The sequence below is a fragment of the Medicago sativa genome, chromosome 3, assembly GCF_051527215.1.
Source record: "Medicago sativa cultivar Bolivia chromosome 3, Bolivia_mono, whole genome shotgun sequence".
Classification (NCBI taxonomy): domain Eukaryota; kingdom Viridiplantae; phylum Streptophyta; class Magnoliopsida; order Fabales; family Fabaceae; genus Medicago; species Medicago sativa.
In genome coordinates this window covers 15,180,320-15,200,872 of record NC_140751.1, presented here as the reverse complement: position 1 = coordinate 15,200,872, position 20,553 = coordinate 15,180,320, and the positions used below count along the sequence as shown (strand labels likewise).

The 20,553-nt window shown below is 32.6% G+C and overlaps 2 protein-coding genes and 1 pseudogene across 3 annotated transcripts in view; 1 reads left to right on the top strand and 2 right to left on the bottom strand.

The window, feature by feature from the left end:
* Positions 1 to 230: 230 nt before the first annotated feature.
* The window catches only part of LOC146936019 (uncharacterized), a 61,849-nt gene continuing 41,526 nt past the window's right edge, over positions 231 to 20,553 (top strand). For both annotated transcript variants that reach the window (XM_085751052.1, XM_085751053.1), the window contains exons 1-6: positions 231 to 361; positions 477 to 570; positions 1,740 to 1,872; positions 2,413 to 2,526; positions 2,652 to 2,705; positions 2,933 to 2,979. In XM_085751052.1, coding sequence (XP_085607178.1) covers positions 490 to 570; positions 1,740 to 1,872; positions 2,413 to 2,526; positions 2,652 to 2,705; positions 2,933 to 2,979 — 429 coding nt within the window. In that variant the 5' untranslated portion in view covers positions 231 to 361; positions 477 to 489. The remainder of the gene's footprint in view (positions 362 to 476; positions 571 to 1,739; positions 1,873 to 2,412; positions 2,527 to 2,651; positions 2,706 to 2,932; positions 2,980 to 20,553) is intronic.
* Positions 8,301 to 10,671, bottom strand: LOC146936024 (F-box/LRR-repeat protein At3g26922-like). The gene is made up of 4 exons (XM_085757360.1): positions 9,834 to 10,671; positions 8,838 to 8,996; positions 8,517 to 8,683; positions 8,301 to 8,421 (listed from the first exon to the last, which is right to left on the bottom strand). Exons 1-4 carry the CDS (start codon positions 10,665 to 10,667, stop codon positions 8,301 to 8,303), a joined length of 1,281 nt encoding a protein of 426 aa, XP_085613486.1. The 5' UTR covers positions 10,668 to 10,671.
* Positions 13,806 to 14,911, bottom strand: LOC146936023 (putative F-box/FBD/LRR-repeat protein At1g78760; annotated as a pseudogene).

Here is a 20,553-nt window from a genome sequence, read left to right as displayed (position 1 = left end):
ACCTAGCCTATTTCCACCCCTATCTGAGATATATGTATTTAGAAAAGGAGTCTTTAAACTATAGATTTTGGAAAAACTATTGGAAATAACTTTTCATTTTAGGGCTAAATTTTTTTTTTTTAATAAAATGGAATTTATAAAAATTTGAAACGATTTTTTGGTTAAAAAAATCCAAAACCAACTGGCCCAATTTACACTCAAGAAAATCACTTTGACTAATTCCTCTCGGAAGAAGACGAAAATCACTTTAAACGTAATTATTTATGTTATAATAATTTGATTTGATATATATGAATATTCATTTCATCAATCTCATAGCGTAGCGAACTTCTTGGAAAGTTGAAACCGTCGCCGTTTACAGGTATCTCTCGGACTTCCTTTGACTGTAAATTTATTGTTTTATCTGATTTTGCATTCACAATTCTACTTTTGTAGAACCTGCAAATGTGATGATAACAGAAATTCTACTTTTGTAGACTTCGTAAGTAAATGGCTGGCAGAGGAGGATGGGGACGGGGACGGGGAAGAGGCGCATATGTCCGACCAGTTCCATTTGTAGTTTTTCCACAGGTAACATCTCTACACTCTGTTTCAAAACCGACACTTCTGATAGAAGGCGTGTCACATGTGTCGCTTCTCGCCATGAAATGTGTTTACATTATTTTAATAATATTTTGGAATCTACGTGGCAGTGTTGTTATTCTTGTTTGTGTCAGTGCTTCATAGATTATATTATGAATGACTCATGTGGAATTCTGGAAAACAAATTAGGAAGAATTCATTTTAATAAATGATTAAAACAATGTTTAATTGAAAATGCTAGATTTGTTTTCAAAAATTATAAAACAAGATAGTGTGGAAAATATTCTCTTACCTTTATTGGTTGACGTAAAAAAGCCTTAAGATTTTTCTAAAACAAATTACAAGTATATTCGAACTGTTCTCATATAAGGTATAAGTTGGTTTTCATAAGCTATCACGTAGTGATTATGGTGATAAGCGGAAAAACAACTTATAGACATGTCTTATGTTGTTTTTATAAGCTCGCACAAACAGTTTGATAAGTGTTTGTAGAAGTAGATGAGTTCAAAGAAGTTAGTCCAAGCAAACACTATGGTCATGTCTGAATAAACAACTTAATTAAGTGTTTATGTATATAAGCTATTTCTATAACAAAAGATAGAATAAAGTCAAAATGTAACATATAAGTTTCTTTTATAAACTATCATGGAGATTTTATAAATAAGTATAAAATAACTTATAGACATACAATAAGATGGGGTGTTGGGTAGCTCCGTTGGTATGAGCTAAGGGATAAGGAGTTGGAGGTCCTGGGTTCAAACTCAAAAGGACAAAAAAAACAAAGAAGACATATAATAAGCTTTCCATAAGCTCTCCCAAACAGTCTCAAAGTGTTATGCAACCAGATAAGCTTAAATAAATCAATCCAAACAAACCTTCTATCCATCCATCAGTATTATAACTCCTTACATTCTCTGTTCTCTGCAACCAAGTCTCTGGTTAAGCCATTGAGGCCACATTGCATGCAATTCTTCATCTAAAATTATAAATGGTCAAGAGTTAAGACGTCATAACTATTTCTATATTTCAGAAGCTTGCAAGCAAGAGGGTTGACTGTTTCTAAGTTTCTTTTCTGAGTATGTATTTATATTAATATTGCTACCTTGTAATTATCTATTTTCTGTTTAATGCTTGTCTTTATCAATCTGATGCTACAGGATATTGATTTACCTGATGTTAAACACGGGAAAATGGATACTTCTATGAGACAGTTGCTTGAATGGGGTTATGATTTTGATAGATATTTTAAAGTGGCTCCTTATTTCTTGAAGGAGAAGGAAGAATTGAAGGGTATGGATTCAATTGCCTTTACATGATATATATTGTGAGATGGTCATTACAAAATCTGATTTCAATATAAAGTGATAAAGAAAACCGCAATTTGGTCCTCTAAAAATTTGAATATGGCTATATAATATATTTCCCACAAAAAATTGTCATCACACTAGTCCCTCAAAGATTAAAACTTGACCATGTTGAGAATTTATCACCAAATTAGAATTAGAGTGGTGACAATGACTTTGGACAAATTTAGTGATAGTTTTGTATCTGGAAGGCATTGATTTGGTGATGTCTTTGGAAGATTATTACGGTGGCGCCCTAATCATTTGAAAGCCACATTTAGGATTTATTCCATGATATATTATTGTGTAACGTATCTAACATGGCTTGACAATACTCATAAGGAACGAAATACTTCCTGGAATATGAGCAGATGTACATAATTAAAAGCTAGGCATACCCATAATCTAGAATATTTTCAATGCTTATATGGAACCATATTTGTCCCTAAATATCTGGCTCCTCCCGCTTTTCTTGCTTAATTGTCAGGGCGCAAAAGGATGCACGTAGAAAGATTTTCTGACAAGAAGAAGACCATTTTTACTCGCGATTCTCTGCCACAGGTTTTAGTTTTCGACGAATGTGTTAAGGAGTTGGTTCCAGGTATGAATAATGGAATAGGATTTACGGGAAATGGTTATGTTTTTTGTGGAAAAATATTTTTACTTTTCTTTATGCATTTGAGGTTTCTGGTAACAAATAATTTAGAACTAAATTGGTAATTTCAGGTAAAACAAAGCAGATGCTGAGCCGGAAAAAACGTCAATGGAACCCAGAATATGGTGATTTCATATGATCTTTTCTTTTTATTTTGTTAATCTATTAGTTTTCTGCAAATATGGGTAAGTTATTCAAATTGAAAGAGCAGGATCTATTTTGGAATTGCACACCTTCCATTCTACTGAGTATTGATCACTCTATGCACATATGGTGTAGTCTATATTGTTATGGGATATTATCCATGTTATGAGTTGGATCTCTGTCTACTAATAAGATGTTTGTGTTGCAGGTGAGAAAAAACTTGCATTGCTAGAGAAGGAGCTCCTGGAAGAGCACGTATGCCTACAATTCTTTCCCTTATTTTTTAACGTTAACAAAACAGGGTTAACACTTCCAGTCATTTTTTGATTCCTTAACTGATTAAGTGTGAGTTGCTGAGTAATATTGTGTTACGAGATATTGATATGGTGACAATGATTTTCTGAATTCTTTTAAATCCTGTGCGGGACTTGGGATTGGATTTTGAATTAATCTGACCAACACATGTATGGTGTATTACATTATAGAGAAACCTTAGTTTAACACTTCGACAACCTATGTTGTTATCCACCTCTTCTGTCTTCACGGTGGCCATTAGCATTGGCACCACCTATGCTGTCAACACATTTTTATTGTTATAACAGGAGGTGCCTGTTACGTTTGTTATTGTCTTCCCACTGTTATCACTTATTATCGATGTTAATTGTAAGATCTTCCACCGCTGCCACTGCCACCAGCACAGCGCTACAATTGACCAAACTATTCATTAGGATCATTACCGTCTCGTCTAGAACAGTAAACTTCACGGAGATTCAAATTATATTGTTTTGTTACCTACATTTTGTCAGGTGAAATCCTATGTTGACGATTCTTCTACCTTTAGAGGAAAGTGTTCGAATTATAGAATGAAGGGAATTTAGAATAGTTAAAAGTAGTTACGAGTTTTTAGAGTAAGTTAGTTTTTTGTTGCGTAAGTTAGTTAGCTAGTTGTTTAAGATTTTTAGTTAGATTTCTATTTGGGTTTCGATTTCTGTTGTATTTTCTGTTATTGGCTAGTTGTTATGGATCCTTACCCATTATCCCTTTCTCTTTGTAACAGAAGGTCTATATATATAACCTTCCTCCCTTAGAAAAGGATCTTTGGCATATATCTTAGTTGTAATTGGTTTTATAACAGAAAGAGGGTAAACATAAAAAGGAGGAAGAAGATGAAGAAAGTGAAGATGAAGAGGAAGATGAAGAGAGTAGCGAGTCCGGCATGATTATGATAAGGTTCCACTCTATCCTCTACTTTTATGTGTTAATTTTACCATTCTTGAACTTGTAAAGAGAATATGTTGCATTTGTAAAGCTCACCTCACAAAATTTTCAAATTGAAGTTCTTAGAACAGTATCTCATAATATATTATGAAGAAGCAAAACCACATTTGGTCTGTTTTGAGATAAAATTAGTGGTTCAATAAACATCTCAAAACCGTCTCTAAATGTTAAAAAACATCTACGGATTGACTATAGACCAATATATTGTAAAAAAATATAGTAAACTTCATCAAATATGGCATAAGCATTGTATTAATAGTACCATGAAAAGTAGATGGGGTTTGTAGCTTCATGAACAATTAACACTGTTAATATCTCTTCTATTCCGTCATAAAAGACAATTCCTCTACATAAAAACTCAGTCCAATATCATTACAAACTGTATAGCTATGCATTCTCTGAAAATTTGAAGTTGAGTCTATACGAAACTTGGTTTTTTTTTCCCTACAAATATTACACATACTGTTTGCCCGTGTGAAGGAAAAGAAATCATATTTCACTTGGCGTTTGTTAATACTTATGCACCACAGATTTGTCCTTCGACTCATGTAAAAAACCTATTTCAGCATTCAATGTAAGTTGTTTGTAAATTTGGATTTTAGAAATGTATTAGGGAGTAATGTGCGGCATCAAGGAATTTATCAGTAATATTTAACAGTTATACTTTTTTCCCTCTGTTTTGTTGTGAGTGTGGTGGTTTGTTTATTATCCGATATGTAGCATACAGTTGCCAAGATTTTTTTTTTTCATTTTCCTATTAAAAGGATGACCAACTAAATTAAAATTTTGCAGAATGATGATGTTGACGACGATGATTTAAATGTTGAAGATTCTGGGGATGGTATTATCACTTCACTAGTTCAATGCATTTTTCATTTATTTTTCTATCAACTTCGTAATTCTCTGGCTTAACTACATATATTTTCGTGTATTTCAGATGAACCTGTACTGTACTAGCTTGGACTATTGATTCTAGGCTTTATGAAATTATTTAATTTAATGACATCAGTGTCTACTTTTTTGTAAATCCTTTGTTAAACTTGCTGCCTGACCAGAAGAATTGTAGTTGATGACAGGTTCTTATTTCATCATGCATCCAAGGAATTTCGTTTGGATTCTTACATTTCCACATTTTCTGCAATATTTACATTTCCACATTTTCTGCAATATGGCACTACTTAGAGTGTCAACTATCCTAACAAGTACCCCATGCCTGTCCAACTATCTTCTTTCATGCCAAATATTCTAACGACATTAATGCTAAATTCTTCTAAAAGTAAAGTTTTTTAACAAGTCTAGTTCTTCACAAGCAACAATTACTTATTGTGATCAACAAGCAAAGTAGTAAGCTCTTAAAAGGTTCCTTTCTTAAATAGCTAACAGAAATGGCTAGTAGTAGAAATAGCTCATCTTATGAAACAGAAATAGAAAAGACTTGTTACCATCAACGACAAAACTTAATTTAAAAGAGAATTGTAAGAGACAGACATCAGTTACGAATCCAGCAAGCTTCCATCAAAATGAACCTTGTTACCATCTCCGCAAAAGTCTGGAAGGCTTTCATCCTCATTGATCTCCCATGAGGTCTCTCTAAAAGACACAAACACCCCCTCTAGTTTTATAGTAGACACTAACCTCTCCTAAATTCTTTTAGAATAGATAAATACCTCCCTTTGAAGCTAGCACCGTTTCCTATCTGTTAAAAGTTAAACCAGATTATTATTTTTTATAGAAAGAAAAACATCTTTGTTTCCATTGATGATGAAAAACATCTTTATGAGTTGTTAAAGTTAGATAGCTAGGTTTAAGGTTGTTAGTTAGATTTCTATTTGGGTTTTGTTTTTGTTGCTTTTTTGTTATTGGCTAGTTGCTATGGATCCTTACCCATTATTCCTTTCTCTTTGTAACAGAAAGTCTATAAACATAACCTTCTTCCCTTAGAAAAGGATCTTTAGCATATATCTTAGAATATAAGAAAATATTATCTCATAATATATATTATGATGAAGCAAAACCACATTTGGTTTGTTTTGAGATAAACTTAGTGGTTCAATAAACATCTCCAAACCGTCTCTAAATGTGAAAAAAACCTCTATGGATTGACTATAGACCAATATATTGCAAAAAAATAGTGAACTTCATCAAAGAAGACAATTCCTCTACATAGGTTACTCAGTCCAATATCATTACAAACTGTATAGCTATGCTTTCTTTGAAATATTTGAAGTTGAGTATTTACAAAACTTGTTCTAATATTACACATACTGCTTGCCCGTGTGAAGGAAAATAAATTTTAAATCAAGTTCTGTTAAGAGTGTAGACTATATTACACTTGGCATTTGTTAATACAATTGCTTGTAAAATTGGATTTTAGAAATGCTTAATTTGACGATGCGTATAAGCGAGTAATGTGCGGCATCAAGGAATTTATCAGCAGTTTGGGGATGATGATGTAGTAGTTTGAAGTTTGAACAGTTACTTCTATTTTGTTGTGTGTGCTGGTTTGTTTATACAGTTTCTAAGATTTGTTTTCATTTTCGTATTTAGAGGATGACCAACTAAATTAAAATTTTGCAGAATGATGATGATGTTGACGACGATGATTTAAATGATGAAGATTCTGGGGATGGTATTATCACTCTACTCATTCAATGCATTTTTCATTCATTTTGCCATTGTATTCCAAATTTCGACTGTGGCATGTTTTAGTGCAATCAACGTCATAACTCTGGAGCTTAACTGTAAGATATCTATATGGAGAGTGATTCTTTACTCATCCCGTGGCTGCTTCTATTCTCCAGCATAGGCTTTTACTTGGCCACTATATCAAACTATATAATTTGATGACAGCACTGTCTGCTTTCTTGTAAATCCTTTGTTAAACTTGCTGATTGAGAAGTTAATATTATGGAAGGAAAAAGAAGGAAAATATTTCAAAGCAAAACTCAATCATGGAGAAGATGAAATGAATGTGAAAATTGCATTACGAATGAATCAGTTAGGAATGTACAAGACTAAAGCTTATATATCATGAATCTGTGTCAGCTCATCATAACTACCCTAACTAACTAAATGAGAGGGAAATTACACTCAAATTACAAATGAAATGTAAACACTTAAATGTAACTTGTAATGCAAGCTAAGTGTCTTGTGCCTCATTTGTTGTGTGTATGTCCTCTTCTTTGGTTATTGCTGATAATCTTAACAAAGACAAAAAGGTTGATGTTTTATTTAAGAATAAGGAAGGAAAAAGAATGATTTTTTATAATGGCAAATGTTAGTAGTCATCAAATGTTATTTGTTAGATTAATATTTACTCTTTCGTCTGGGTTTGAAAGTCGTGACCACCAATTCCTTATCCCTTCATCTGACAGTTATAATATTCATTAAGCAGCGGACATTAACTCTTCAAAGCATCACACTTAGTAGAAATCAGGACAACTGCTAGAGTTAATTTGCAGCAGTTAGGCATTTTTTGACTATAATGATAACACATTATTTGGTCTACCAAAGTTATCAAATTAAAATGGCTTCAAATTCAATGCCAGAATCCCAGTTAACGGAACATGCTGTATGACATTATGCGACATGAAAGGAGCCGTAGTAGAAATAAGAAGAGAGGAATGGAGAATCTAACTGTCTCTTTCTTTGCATTATGTTAGGTAACTCACAAATGTATGCTCACAGAAATAGAACATGTAGAAGGGGAGAATAGATACTAAATTGTGATCAACAAGCAAAGTAGTAAGGTTCCAACATTTGAATGTGATGGAACAATTGAATAAAACAAATAGACACGATAATTTAGTAAATTGCAGGAAAATAAATAAAACTTAAACATTCTAACTAGCTAGGGATATATTTCTTATGGAAAAATTGTTGTTATCATACTGCATCCACGCTTATTCCGATCTCTTGGGAAAACTAATTCACCTCATATAATTCTCTAGATAGTCTCCTCCTCCTCTGCAAAACCCAAATTTAGAGGCAATATATGTTGCAAATCAGATCGAAAGTGAAAGCAGACACCAATAAAAAGGAAATAGAAAGCATGAAATTAGTGAGACTATTTCTTAACTCATCAACTTAACATTTATCAAAAATGATTAAGAAATAAAAAACACAAAGGAGGTACTTAAGCCAAATTAGTCCTAACAAGTTAGACATATGATGAACATTCTATCAAATTTATACTTGCAATTTTGACACAGCTGACATCAAACATAATCATAAAAAAACCGAAAAAAATTCAACTAACATGGTAGGAGTATTAATCACATTACAATGACATTACTCAGTCAATTCTCTTGATTTAAACCTTCATTGCAATAAAAATAAATATTATATTTCGAAATCAAAACCAACATTATCTTCCATTCAATCTTTACTATATGAGCATCAGAGTGACTTGTAATGTATCTACTGACATTTCATAAAAAGAGAGATCAAGGTAAATAAAACAAAAGGCCAAATCAAAAGAGTAAAAAGTTTTACAAAGTTGAATGCATATTTACCTTGACAAATCTATGATCTCAGCCTTTGTTACGCGTGAGTTTTGCAGCAAAAAGTCGACTATTCCCACAGGTATCTCTGAAGGTTCGTGTGTTATTATTTTCAGCGACTTCAAGTTTTGTAAGTAAGGGAAACCAACCTTCCAAAAACCAGGAACTAAGCGAAGAGTCTATGCAATGAGGGAGGGTGAATGATGATCAATTTAACGCAAGTCATGTTTTAAAAAATAAAACGAAATAAAAAAGCATGCATAATGAAAGACAATATTGTAATGAAAAGTGAAAATGCTATGCTTTTCTTTAACCAAATAGTCACTAAAGTACCTCAAGAGTAGATGAAGCGACTGTCAATGATTCGATAAGAGAAAGCTCAACTAGCCAATTGAGAAGAACCAAGGGATACATTATGATATGTGACCAGATTGTTACATCAATCTTTACATGTTTGATTGAAGAGAGATTGCTACAGGGAATAGGATCACCCTCAAAATCAAAGCTATTAAGACTTGGAGTAGATAACTTAATTTTGCAACGGGTATCAGAACTTGTTTTGATCCTTAAATAAACAAGTGTGGCATTTGATATGAAAAGGTTTTGTGCATCAAATATGAAGTGGTTTTGTTTATCAAGACAACTGTGAATGAACAAACTTTTCAAGCTGTTAAATGATGAAAAGGGCTCGGCACTGTTATCATCACCACTAAAACGAAAGGCAAAGTTTTTAAAACACAAGCTGGTTAATGCAGGCAAATATATAGAAGTTGGAAATAATGGTGATTGATTATGAATTCGAATGTTTGCACAAAGGTTAAGAGATGTTAAATCAAGACAACTGTGAATGAACAAACTTTTCAAGCTGTTAAATGATGAAAAGGGCTCGGCACTGTTATCATCACCACTAAAACGAAAGGCAAAGTTTTTAAAACACAAGCTGGTTAATGCAGGCAAATATATAGAAGTTGGAAATAATGGTGATTGATTATGAATTCGAATGTTTGCACAAAGGTTAAGAGATGTTAAAGTGTGTGAAACATAGGGAAGTGGAAAGTATTCAAAACAATAAGTGGAATCTACATATAATTCTTAGAAATGGTGATTGGGCCTAACACAACCCCACAAAACCGGCTTGTGAGGTGAGGATTGCCCCCACTTATAAACAAATTGTCAGGCCAACTCCTAACCGATGTGGGACTCTTAACACACCCCCTCACGCTCAGGATTAGACATCTGAAGCGTGAACATAAATGACGGGTGGCCCGATAACGGAAACCTGATATCAGGTGGCCCAAAGAATCGTGAAGAGGATTCTTAAATATTTACATTCCTCCCTGTGAGTTTCTGAATAGGATTACCCTTAAAATCAAATCTACGGAGACTTGGAGTAGATAACTCAATTTCACAATGTCCGTAAAATGTAATGATTCTTAAATAAATAAGTGTGTCATTTGATATAAAGAGGTTTTGTTTGTCAAGACAACAGTGAATGATCAAACTTTTCAAGCTGTTAAATGACGAAAAGGGCTCGGCACGGTTATCATCACCACTACCACGAAAGGCAAAGTATTTTATACACAAGCTGGTTAATGCAGGCAAATTCAGAGAAGTTGGAAATAATGGTGAATGATGACCAAATTGATCGTTTCTACAACAAAGGGTAAGAGATGTTAAAGTGTGACATGAAACGTAGGGAAGTGGATAGTGTTCAACATAACAAGTGGAATCTACGTCTAATAGCTGGACACCGTGATCAAATGCGTATTTTATAACCCACATAAGGTGGCGAGGCCGGATGACACCTTTGCGGTGAATATTGAGAGTGTGCAGTGCGGTTTTGCTATCACGTCGATACAAAAATTGAGTCATGAATCTGTTGAAACCTTTTCGAGTCTCGAAGTGGAGAGTACTTGCAGAAAGAACAGGAAGATACTTCCAGAGATTCTTCCATCTCGCTGACAGAATGCAAGTTTGAACGGCCTCTTTGGTATTCAAAATCGAAAGTATGAGAAGTAACACACAATCGGGTAAATCACTGATTCGGTCATTATTTTCATCGATATTATGTGTTTTCATTGCTTCAGAAGCAATTGTGCTGCGGCAAAGTTGATACCTCAGAGTGAGCAAATCCCTACTGCTTTGGTTTTGCGAAGATCTCATTATATATCGTGTTTTTTTTTAGAAGATTTCTCTATTTATTTTTCTCATTAAAAAAAAAAAACTTTATCTATATGTGTGTTAGTTAAGTTTTTTTTTTCTACTTACACCCAAAAAAAAAAAATCTTTTACACCCTAATTTCATTAATATTTTTTAATAATATCAAAATGGTCATTGTGCATCTAATTATTCAAAACACCTTTTCCATCTCTCACTCTAAATCTTCATATGCTCACTCACAAACATTCATGGATGTGTGATCAATTTCAACGAAATTCTACTTCAATGATGATTTTATGAGTTTACATGTTTTTTGTTCAATTTCTTTTGGTTGTTTTGTGTTTGGAAATTGTTCTTCGATTCTCTTTGATTTCATGTTTGTCTTTGGTTTTTAGAGGTATACTGTAAACTATTTACATACACTATCGTAAACTTCGTTTACATGCCTTACTTAAACTGAGTTTACATCGACTCCTATTTTTTCTTCGGTTTTGGAGATTTATGTGAATTGAGTTGTAAACGGTAGTATATATAAACTCAGTTTACAATAGCGTATGAAATCTGATTTTTACATACACTCGGTTTACAGATACCTTAAACAAAGTTTACATGAGTTACATAAAAGTGTACACACACTCAATTTATAGGATAATACAATGGAGTAAAATGATGTCTTTACTTAGCTTGAATTTTATCACATCTCATGGTTTATTCTTTCATTTAAATTGTTAGAGTATGGAGGCAAGAGGCAAGAAATTGCGGAAGGGGTTTTTGGTTAGTGTGGCATGAGGTGATTTGGGTGCTTTGGAAATCTCGATATAATAAAATTTTCAATAATCGTTCAAAGGAGATTGAGGAAATGGTTTAGGAGATTAAGATTATATCTTGGAAATGGTGTTTGAGTAGATTGAATTACTCTCCTTATTTATATTATGACTGAAAAATTCAAACCTGATCACAATGAAGCAGAAAATATAAATAAATTATTATGAAAGAAATGAACATTTAAAGTGTACAAGCATAAAACTAAACATAAATTTGAAAACAAAGACAACATGAGTCAGAATGAGGCAAGTCATCTTTTTTTATATTTATTTTCCATGCTACAAAGTCAACCATGTTATTAAAAGTGCAATAGATTTTATCGAAACCAAACCGAATGGTACATTTCATGCTACAAAATGGTAGTCTTGCTTTCAGCAAGCATATCAAAAGAGTCAAACAATGAAAAAACTATACCAAATGAATTCTAATCTTGAGATGGCAATTTTGAAGATGAAACTGAAGCTATAGAGAGAACTCTACACTTAATAATAAATAACGCAACTAAATAACGCAACTCTGTACAAAATAAAGAATTGCGGGTATGCAGAAACCTCAAATTGGGTTTCTCTGAATCAAAACCACATTTAGTCTATTTTAAGATAAAATTTGGTGGTTCAATAAACATCTCAAAACCGTCGCTAACAGTAGCATGAAAAGTGGATGGAACATTCCACATCCCAAATATTATGTTTATCACTTTGAGGGCTGTTAATATCTCTAATATTCCGTCATAAAAGACAGTTCCTCTACGTAGGTTACTGGCCCAATATCATCAAAACAGTATCATCAAAAACTTTTTTTTCTTTCAAATATCACACATACTGCTTGTTCGTTTGAAGGAAAATAAATTATAAATCAAGTTTTGTTAAGTGTTAAGAGTATAGAGAATATTACACTTGGCATTTGTTAATACATATGCACTACAGATTCGTCCTTTTACTCAGGTAACAAACCTATTTCAGCATTCAATGTAAATTGTTTGTAAAATTGGATTTTATAAATGCTTAATTGACGTTGCGTATAAGAGAGTAATGTACGTCATCAAGGAAATTATTAGTAGTTTGGTGATGATGATGTAATAGTTTAAAGTGTGAGTGTGGCGGCTTGTTTATTGTCCGATATGAAGCATACAGTTGCTAAGATTTGTTATCGTTTTCGTAATAAAAGGATAATCAGCTAAAGGATAACACATTATTTGGTCACTTGAAATCAATTAGGTTTGGATCGACCAACTTTATCAAAATGAAATGACTTCAAATTCAATTCCAGAATCCAAATAAACGGGACTATGATGTCAATTATCCTAACAAGTACCCTATGCCAGTGCAAATATTCTAATGACATTAATGCTAAATTATTCTAACAGTAAGTTTTTTAACAAGTCTAATTCTTCACATGCAAACTTCTAAGCATTCAGAACTTTAAAACTTCGTTCTAAGCTTTCAACCCTTTCACTGAAAACACATGTTCTGCAGCTTCCAAGTGGCTGTACCTTCACACAGTATATGAATCTAACTGCCACTTTCATTGCGTTACGGAAGGTAGTAGAGTACAACTGTACAAGTATAGACATAGCTCATCTTATGAAACAGAAATAGAAAAGACATAATAAATTCAAAATTAAATTATAAGAAAATTGTAAGAGACAGCCATCAGTTACGAATCCAGCAAGCTTCAATCAACGTGAACCATCTCCGCCAAAGTCTGGAAGGATTTCATCCTCATTATGATTTCGGAGGTGTGTATGAAGCTGATAATTGCAAATTTGGAGGTAGTTACTGCTTAACCACAACCATTAGTCTTGTTCTAAAAAAATGCACCTCATAATTCTCTAGATTGTATCCTCCACCTAATAAAACAGGATAAGTGAGACTATTCCATAACTCATCAACTTAACATTTTATCAAATAGGATTAAGAAGTAAAAACTGCAAAGGAGTTGGACATATAATCAATAACATTCTATCAAACTTATACCGGGTACTACAAGAAAAATGAATCAAATAAAACAAAAAAAATTGCAATCTTGACACAAACCTGACAAAAAACATAATCATAAAAAAACCGAAAAAATTCAACAAACATGGTACGAGTATGAATCATATTACACCGATATTACTCAGTCAATTCTCTTGATTCAAACCATCATTTCAAAAAAAATAAAGATTATTTTTCGAAACCAACATTATCTTCCATTCAATCCAAGTGCCTGTTAATGTATCTACCGACATTTCATAACAAGAGAGAACAAGGGAAATAAAAGCAGAAAGAACAAATCAGAAAGAGAAAAATAGTTTCTTAAAGTTGAATGCAGATTTACCTTGACAAGTCTATGATCTCAGCCTTTGTTAAGGGTGAGTTTTGCAGCAAAAAGTTGACTATTCCCTTAGGTATCGCTGAAGGTTGGTATGTTATTATTTTCAGCGACTCAAGTTTTGTAAGTAAGGGAAATCAACCTTCCATAAATCAGGAACCAAGTAAAGAATCTATGCGATGAGGGAGGGTGAATCATTTTCAATTTAACGCAAGTCATATTTTAAAAAATAAAATGACATAAAAATGCAAGCATGATAAAAGAAAATATTGTTATAAAAAGTGAAAATGAAAACGCTAAGTTTTTCTTAAACCAAATACTCACTAAAGTACCTCAAGAGTAGATGAAGAGATTGTCAATGATTCGATAAGAGAAAGCTCAGCTAGCCAATTGAGTAGAACCAAGGGATATTCTTTGATACATGACAGGTCTGCTACATCAATCTTTACATGTTTGATAGAAGAGAGATTGCTATTGCTCCCACTGAGTTTCCGAATAGGATTACCCTCAAAATCAAAGCTACAAAGACTTGGAGTAGATAACTCGATTTTGCAACAGTGATGAGAAAATGTTTTGATTCTTAAATAAACAAGCGTGGTGCTTGATATGAAGAGGTATTGTGCAACACAACAATGAATGATCAAACTTTTCAAGCTCTTCAATGTGGAAAACAACTGGAATCTACACAAAGGGTAAGAGATGTTAAAGTGTGATATGAAACATAGGGAAGTGGATAGTGTTCAAGATAACAACTGGAATCTACATCTAATAGCTGGACACTGTGATCAAATGCGTATTTTAAAATCCTTTTGAGCTGGCGAGACTCCATGTTTCCTTCGCGGTGAAAATTGAGAGTGTGCAGTGCGGTTTTGTCATCACGTAGAGACAAAATCTGAGACACGAATCTGTTGAAACTTTTGCACGACTTGAAGTGGAGAGAACTTAAAGAAAGAACAGGAAGATACTTCCAGAGATTCTTCCATCTCGCTGACAGAATGCAAGTTTGAACAGCCTCTTTGCTGTTCAAAATCGACAATATGAGAAGTAACACACAATCTGGTAAATCGCTGATTCTGTCCTTATATTCATCGATATTATGTGTTTTCATTGTTTCAGGAGCAATTGTGCGGTGGCAAAGTCAATACTGAGAGTTAACAAAATCCTGCTGTTTTTTTTTTTTTTGCGAAGAAATCTTGAAACCAGCGATAATCTGTTCTAGGGTTTTTAGGATGAGATAATTCCGCAAAAAATAATATAAATTGATCTCTATTTTTCCTTAAAAAAAAAATATAAATTGATCTCTATTAAACTTTTTATTTTTAGGGAATCTCTATATATCTATCTTTTATTTGTATATTTTTTAAGTGGATATTCTTTATTATTTATGTGTGTTGTTAGTAGTATTTAAGTTTTTTTTTTTTGTTAAGTAGTATAGTGGCTAGAATTCACCTTTTTTTAGCTGAATAAATGGGGTGTCCGGGTTTGAACTTCGGCCCATGTATATAATAATGCATGTCCCTGTCAACTAAGCTATGCTCACGGGGACGTATAGTTTTTTTTCTTTTACTTACACCCAAAAAAAATTGGTTATACCTAAATTTCATTAAAATTTATTATTAATATCAAAATGGTCCTTATGCATTTAACTATTCTAAACACCTTTTCCATCTCTCACTCTAAATCTTCATATGCTCTCTCAGGTGACCATTTTCAATGAAATTTTACTTCAATGATGATTATATCAGTTTTCATGTTTTTTGTTTATATTAGTTTTCATGTTGCTTTGTGTTTGGAAATTGTTCTTCGATTCTCTTTGATATCATGTTTTTCTTTGGTTTTAGAGGTATATTGTAAACTCAATTTACATACACTATCGTAGACTCCGTTTACATTCCTTACTTAAACTGAGTTTACATCAACTCATATTTTTTTTTCTTCGGTTTTAGAGGCTTTTGTGAATTGAGTTGTATATGGTAGTATATAAACTCAGGTGTGTGTAATCTAAGTTTACGTACAAGTACATACACTATGTTTACAGACACTACCGTAAACTAAATTTACATGAGTTACGTAAAATTTATGTACACTCAATTTATTGAATAATACAATGGAGTAAAGTGATGTATTTGCATAGCTTGAATTTTATTTATTGGATAATACAATGGAGTAAGGTGATGTCTTCCCTTAGCTTGAATTTTATCACATCTCATAGTTTATTCTTTCATTTATAATGTTGGAGTATGGAGGCAAGAGGCAAGAAATTGTGGAAGGGGTTTTTGGTTAGCGTCTCATGCGGTAATTTGGTTACTTTGGAAATATCATAATGATAAGATTTTCAATAATCGCTCAAAGGAGATTGATGAAATGGTTTAAGAAGTTAAGATCCAAAATTCACAATCATGACCAGCGCACGAAGTAGAAGATCCTAGTTTGGCAAGCCTATTGACGACACTTGCCAAAGGGTGCGTTTGGCCCTACTTTTTTTAGGTCTAAAAGTCACTTTTAGAATAAAGTTGAAAATTAAAACTTTGAAGTTGAAGTTAAAGTTGTTTGGTATTTGTTGTTTTTTTCAACTTAATTAGTACTTTTAAGTTCAAATCTGTTTGGCAAAATATTTTTAAAAGAGCTTTGAGATTTTATTACAAATTATCATAAATAAAATAAAAGACATTTTTTTTATAAAAAAATAAATTTTGTAAAGACCTGATTTTTTTTTAGACCAAATGAAAATTTATAAATTATTATATAAAACACTATCATAAATTAAATTGAAAGAGTTTTAGAAATAATCCAATATTAGAAACATAACACATCATAAACTTGAACGATTTTTGTTTTCCAACAGCTTAGTGGCTATTTGATTTCTAGCTCTATCCATGTAGCTCCCATCTTGTACTCTTAAATTCTCTGAACTCGAATCTTCATTAATGTTTCTTTCTTCTTCTCGTTCGAGCATATATCCAGTGATTTGGTCCCATTTGTTGAATTCCTCATCTTGAACGCCACATATTCGAATGAAGTTATGAAGTGCTGTTGTTGCAACTATGATCTTTTCTTGTTTGATTAGTGGAAATGGTCTCATATCACATAAAATATGCCACCTTTTCTTCCAAACACCAATTGTTCTTTCAATGACATTTCTAAGTGACGAATGTGCATGATTGAATACTTCACGAATGCCTTGTGCTTGACTGCCATCTCTAAAATCAGGAATGTGATATCTTTCACCTTTGTATGGTGATAGATATCCTTTCATGTTTGGATATCCTGCATCAACCAAGTAATACTTTCCTAGAAATATTTAAAAAAAAAAAATCATTGTTAGTTTATGCATAAAAGTTATTGTTAGAACTATATAAATCACAAATTTTATTTATATATATAAAAAAAAGATTAATCGTACCTTCAGGAGGATGAGGGAACACATTTTTCATTTCTTCAAGGACTGACGTAAGAATACGTGTGTCATGCGCAGTACCAGGCCAGCCAACAACAACAAAAGTGATTAACATGTCTAAGTTACAGATTAACATGACATTGCGTTGGATATCCTTTTCTGCCAATATAACGAATTTGATCTTTAGTAGGAACAATGGCAGGAATATGCGTTCCATCTATAGCACCGATGCATCCTTCAAAATAAGGCCAATACCTTCTATCATCCTTGATTTTGGACGGAATTTCTTTGAAGTTAAAATCAGGCGGCCTCACTATTTCTTTTGCTAGTAAACATAAACTTTCTAAAACTTCACTATACTTCCTACTTACGGTCTCTCCTGATTTCCCAAATTTATTTTGAATATTTCTATTAGTCTCGCTATGCGCACAACTCCAAAGAAACATAACAAGTGCCTCCAAGGATGTCATTTCATTTGATGGGTGCAACCATCCCTTACTCACTAATAACTTTTCAAGTTTTAATACAGCATGAGTTTCCATTCTAAACATATTATAACTTTCACCCGGAGTGTTAAGAGTATCTCGAACCCAAGTCCATCCATGAGAATAAAGAAATCTATTACCTTGCTTCGATAAGTACTTCATGTGATAGTCATAAGCAATCATCGCTGCCCCATAACATATTTTATAAAACATGCATTTTCTTTTTTTAACTTTTCTTGAATGCTCATTGATCTGATTAGAAGACATCTGTAAACAATGACATTACCAAATGAAAATAAATATAAAATAAAGTTGCTCAAATATTGCATAAATATCAATACAAAATTCTCAACCAAAAGCAAAATACCAAATGCCAAATAACAAAAGTACTAAAGATAAAACATAAAGCAAAATCTAAACATAAATTATGAATGCAAATATAACTAGAAAAATGAGATCAATGGTTTCAAAATGAGATCAATGATCGATGGTTTCAAAATATAACTAGCGTAAAGCAATACCTATTCAAAATGATGCAACAAATATATGTTTTCACAGATCAATACCTAATATATTTGATGCAACATTTTTTAGTCTCAGATCATCATATATATGTCATGCAAAATGTTGCATCACTTGTGAGAGCAATGATGAAACGTTTCTTATAGGCCGGGATTTTTGTTTTTTGGCTTTTAACAAGATTAATTTATCACTAAAGAACAAAAAAGACCTAATTTGAATCTGATCATGACAGGACAAAGCAACTAAAGTATAAAAACAATACATATATCATATAAAAGACACAAGGAAAGGAAAGCAACAAAAGGACAAAAAATAAACTAGTAAGATAAGATCTATTTAAATAAAAAGAATAAAATATAGAAATGATGTACCTGCACCAAGCTCAGCGGCGGCAGCAAGAGAGGTGTGGCAGAAAGCACTGAAATGGAACAGATATATATCCCTAGGTTTATGTGGTTTTGGCGGTTTCCTCAAAAGGGAAAAAAGGATTGGCGCTATTTTACCAAAAAAAATAATTAAAAAAAGGAACATGGTGGCCTGTGCGGGAATCGAAGCTGGAGAAGCAAATTACACCTCCGAAAAGTTGTTTCAAAGCTCACTTTCATAACTTATTTTCAAAGTGACTTCTATTGGATTTCCTTCATGGTAAAAAAGTCACTTATTTTATTAAGAGCTTAATTAAAATTGTGTTTGGCCCCACTTCTCCTTAGAAGTAGAAGAGAAGTGGAAAATAAGTAGGGCCAAACATGCTCTATAATTTAAATAATTTTCAAATTGACTTTCACTTAAAATGATATCCACTGAAATTTCGACAGAGTATCCTCTGTGACTGTATTTTGAATACTTTCCAAGATATGAATATTGTCTCTGTATACTTGTATTATCAGCAGAATCTCAAAGTGACATAACTAGGTGTTTGTACAATTCAAAACAAAACATTTCTAGACTACCAATAGTTGCAGATACATCGACCATTCAGTTTATACATATAGGAAACCTACCAAAAGAATGACATTGATAGATCTTTAACTCTGCTACAAGCTTTCTACGCACTTGACTTTGATTCTGAAAAAAAAAAATTAAGAAGAAGGGGTAAGTCACAAAGACTTAGTGAGGAGACAACGACCATCACCAACTAGAAGGGAAACACCCAAGAGCACGATTATTTAATTTTCTCAAATCTAATATTAATTTGCAAAGCTAGTAACCATATAAAAATATAATAAACTCATAATCAAGTGTACCATGAAAATTCAGAAAAACTTTGTAAACTTATCAAACCAAATAAGACTATATCAAAATCCCAATGTCGTAAAAAGGTGACCCAAATCCACAACTTTAAAGAAAATATAGAAATTACGCATAATGAAAAGGAATCGAAATAATCAAATCCAAATAGAATATAGAAATCGGATTTAATGAAATGAAATCAAAATAATCAACTTCAAAGAAGTATAAAAATCCAATTTTAGTAAAAATATCAAAATGGGTGAATCGAGAACTAGCTTCATCTCGTTGATAGCCCTCTCCTCCTATTGGTGGCATTTCCATAGGGGCGACTCCATCTAACGGATAGCTCTTTTCTCTCGATTCAAAACAAAGTGTAAAACATTTTCAATTAGGGAGTTTACCTCCCATTGATAGCCCTCTCCTCCTAATGGCAGCCTTTCCATAGGGGCGGCTCCATCTAACGGAGTAACTTCACCTAATTGAAATCACATACTAGGTACACCTAGGTCGTCGTAAATAATAATGATTTTTCTCAAAACAAAATTCTCAAAATGTCTCTAAAACCATATTTCACAACATATTGAAACTTATGTCAAAATGTGTACCACCAAAACTCAATTGAACATCTATTACTTATAATCAAAAGTAAAACCAAATCCAATCCAAATCGAGTACAAAAAATCTTCGAAAAACACAATTGTCAAAACCATTCTTTAAAACATATCAAAACTAGTTCATGAACATATCAAAACTACAAATTATCATAAGGTATCTTTCCAAAACATATCAAAACTAGTGCACAAAATATGTGCAATCAAATATCCGTTTCAAACACAATAATTTATAAATCATAAGTAGTGTCAAATAGAGTATATATCGATGACTTTGAAATAAATAATGATGACGAGAAAAATGTTCAAAAGGTGCGTTCCCCATTTTTATAAACACTTTAACATAGAAAATCATCAAAATATCAAGAATATTAATAGTGAAAATATGTGATAATGATCGTTATCAACTCATAGTTACGACGAATCAACTAAGTTTGCTCTCTAACCACTCCTGAAGAAGCATGTGAAGCGTTCGGCGTCATATATGAGCATCAATAATATTTTC

Coding starts and splice junctions, on each gene's coding strand:
- LOC146936024 (XM_085757360.1), bottom strand. CDS start 10,667: ATGAGATCTTCGCAAAACCAAAGCAGTAGGGATTTGCTCACTCTGAGG. Junction 8,997..9,833: donor AGAAACTCACAGGGAGGAAT/GTAAATATTTAA, acceptor TTTGATTTTGAG/GGTGATCCTATTCCCTGTAG. Junction 8,684..8,837: donor TCGCTTCATCTACTCTTGAG/GTACTTTAGTGA, acceptor CTCATTGCATAG/ACTCTTCGCTTAGTTCCTGG.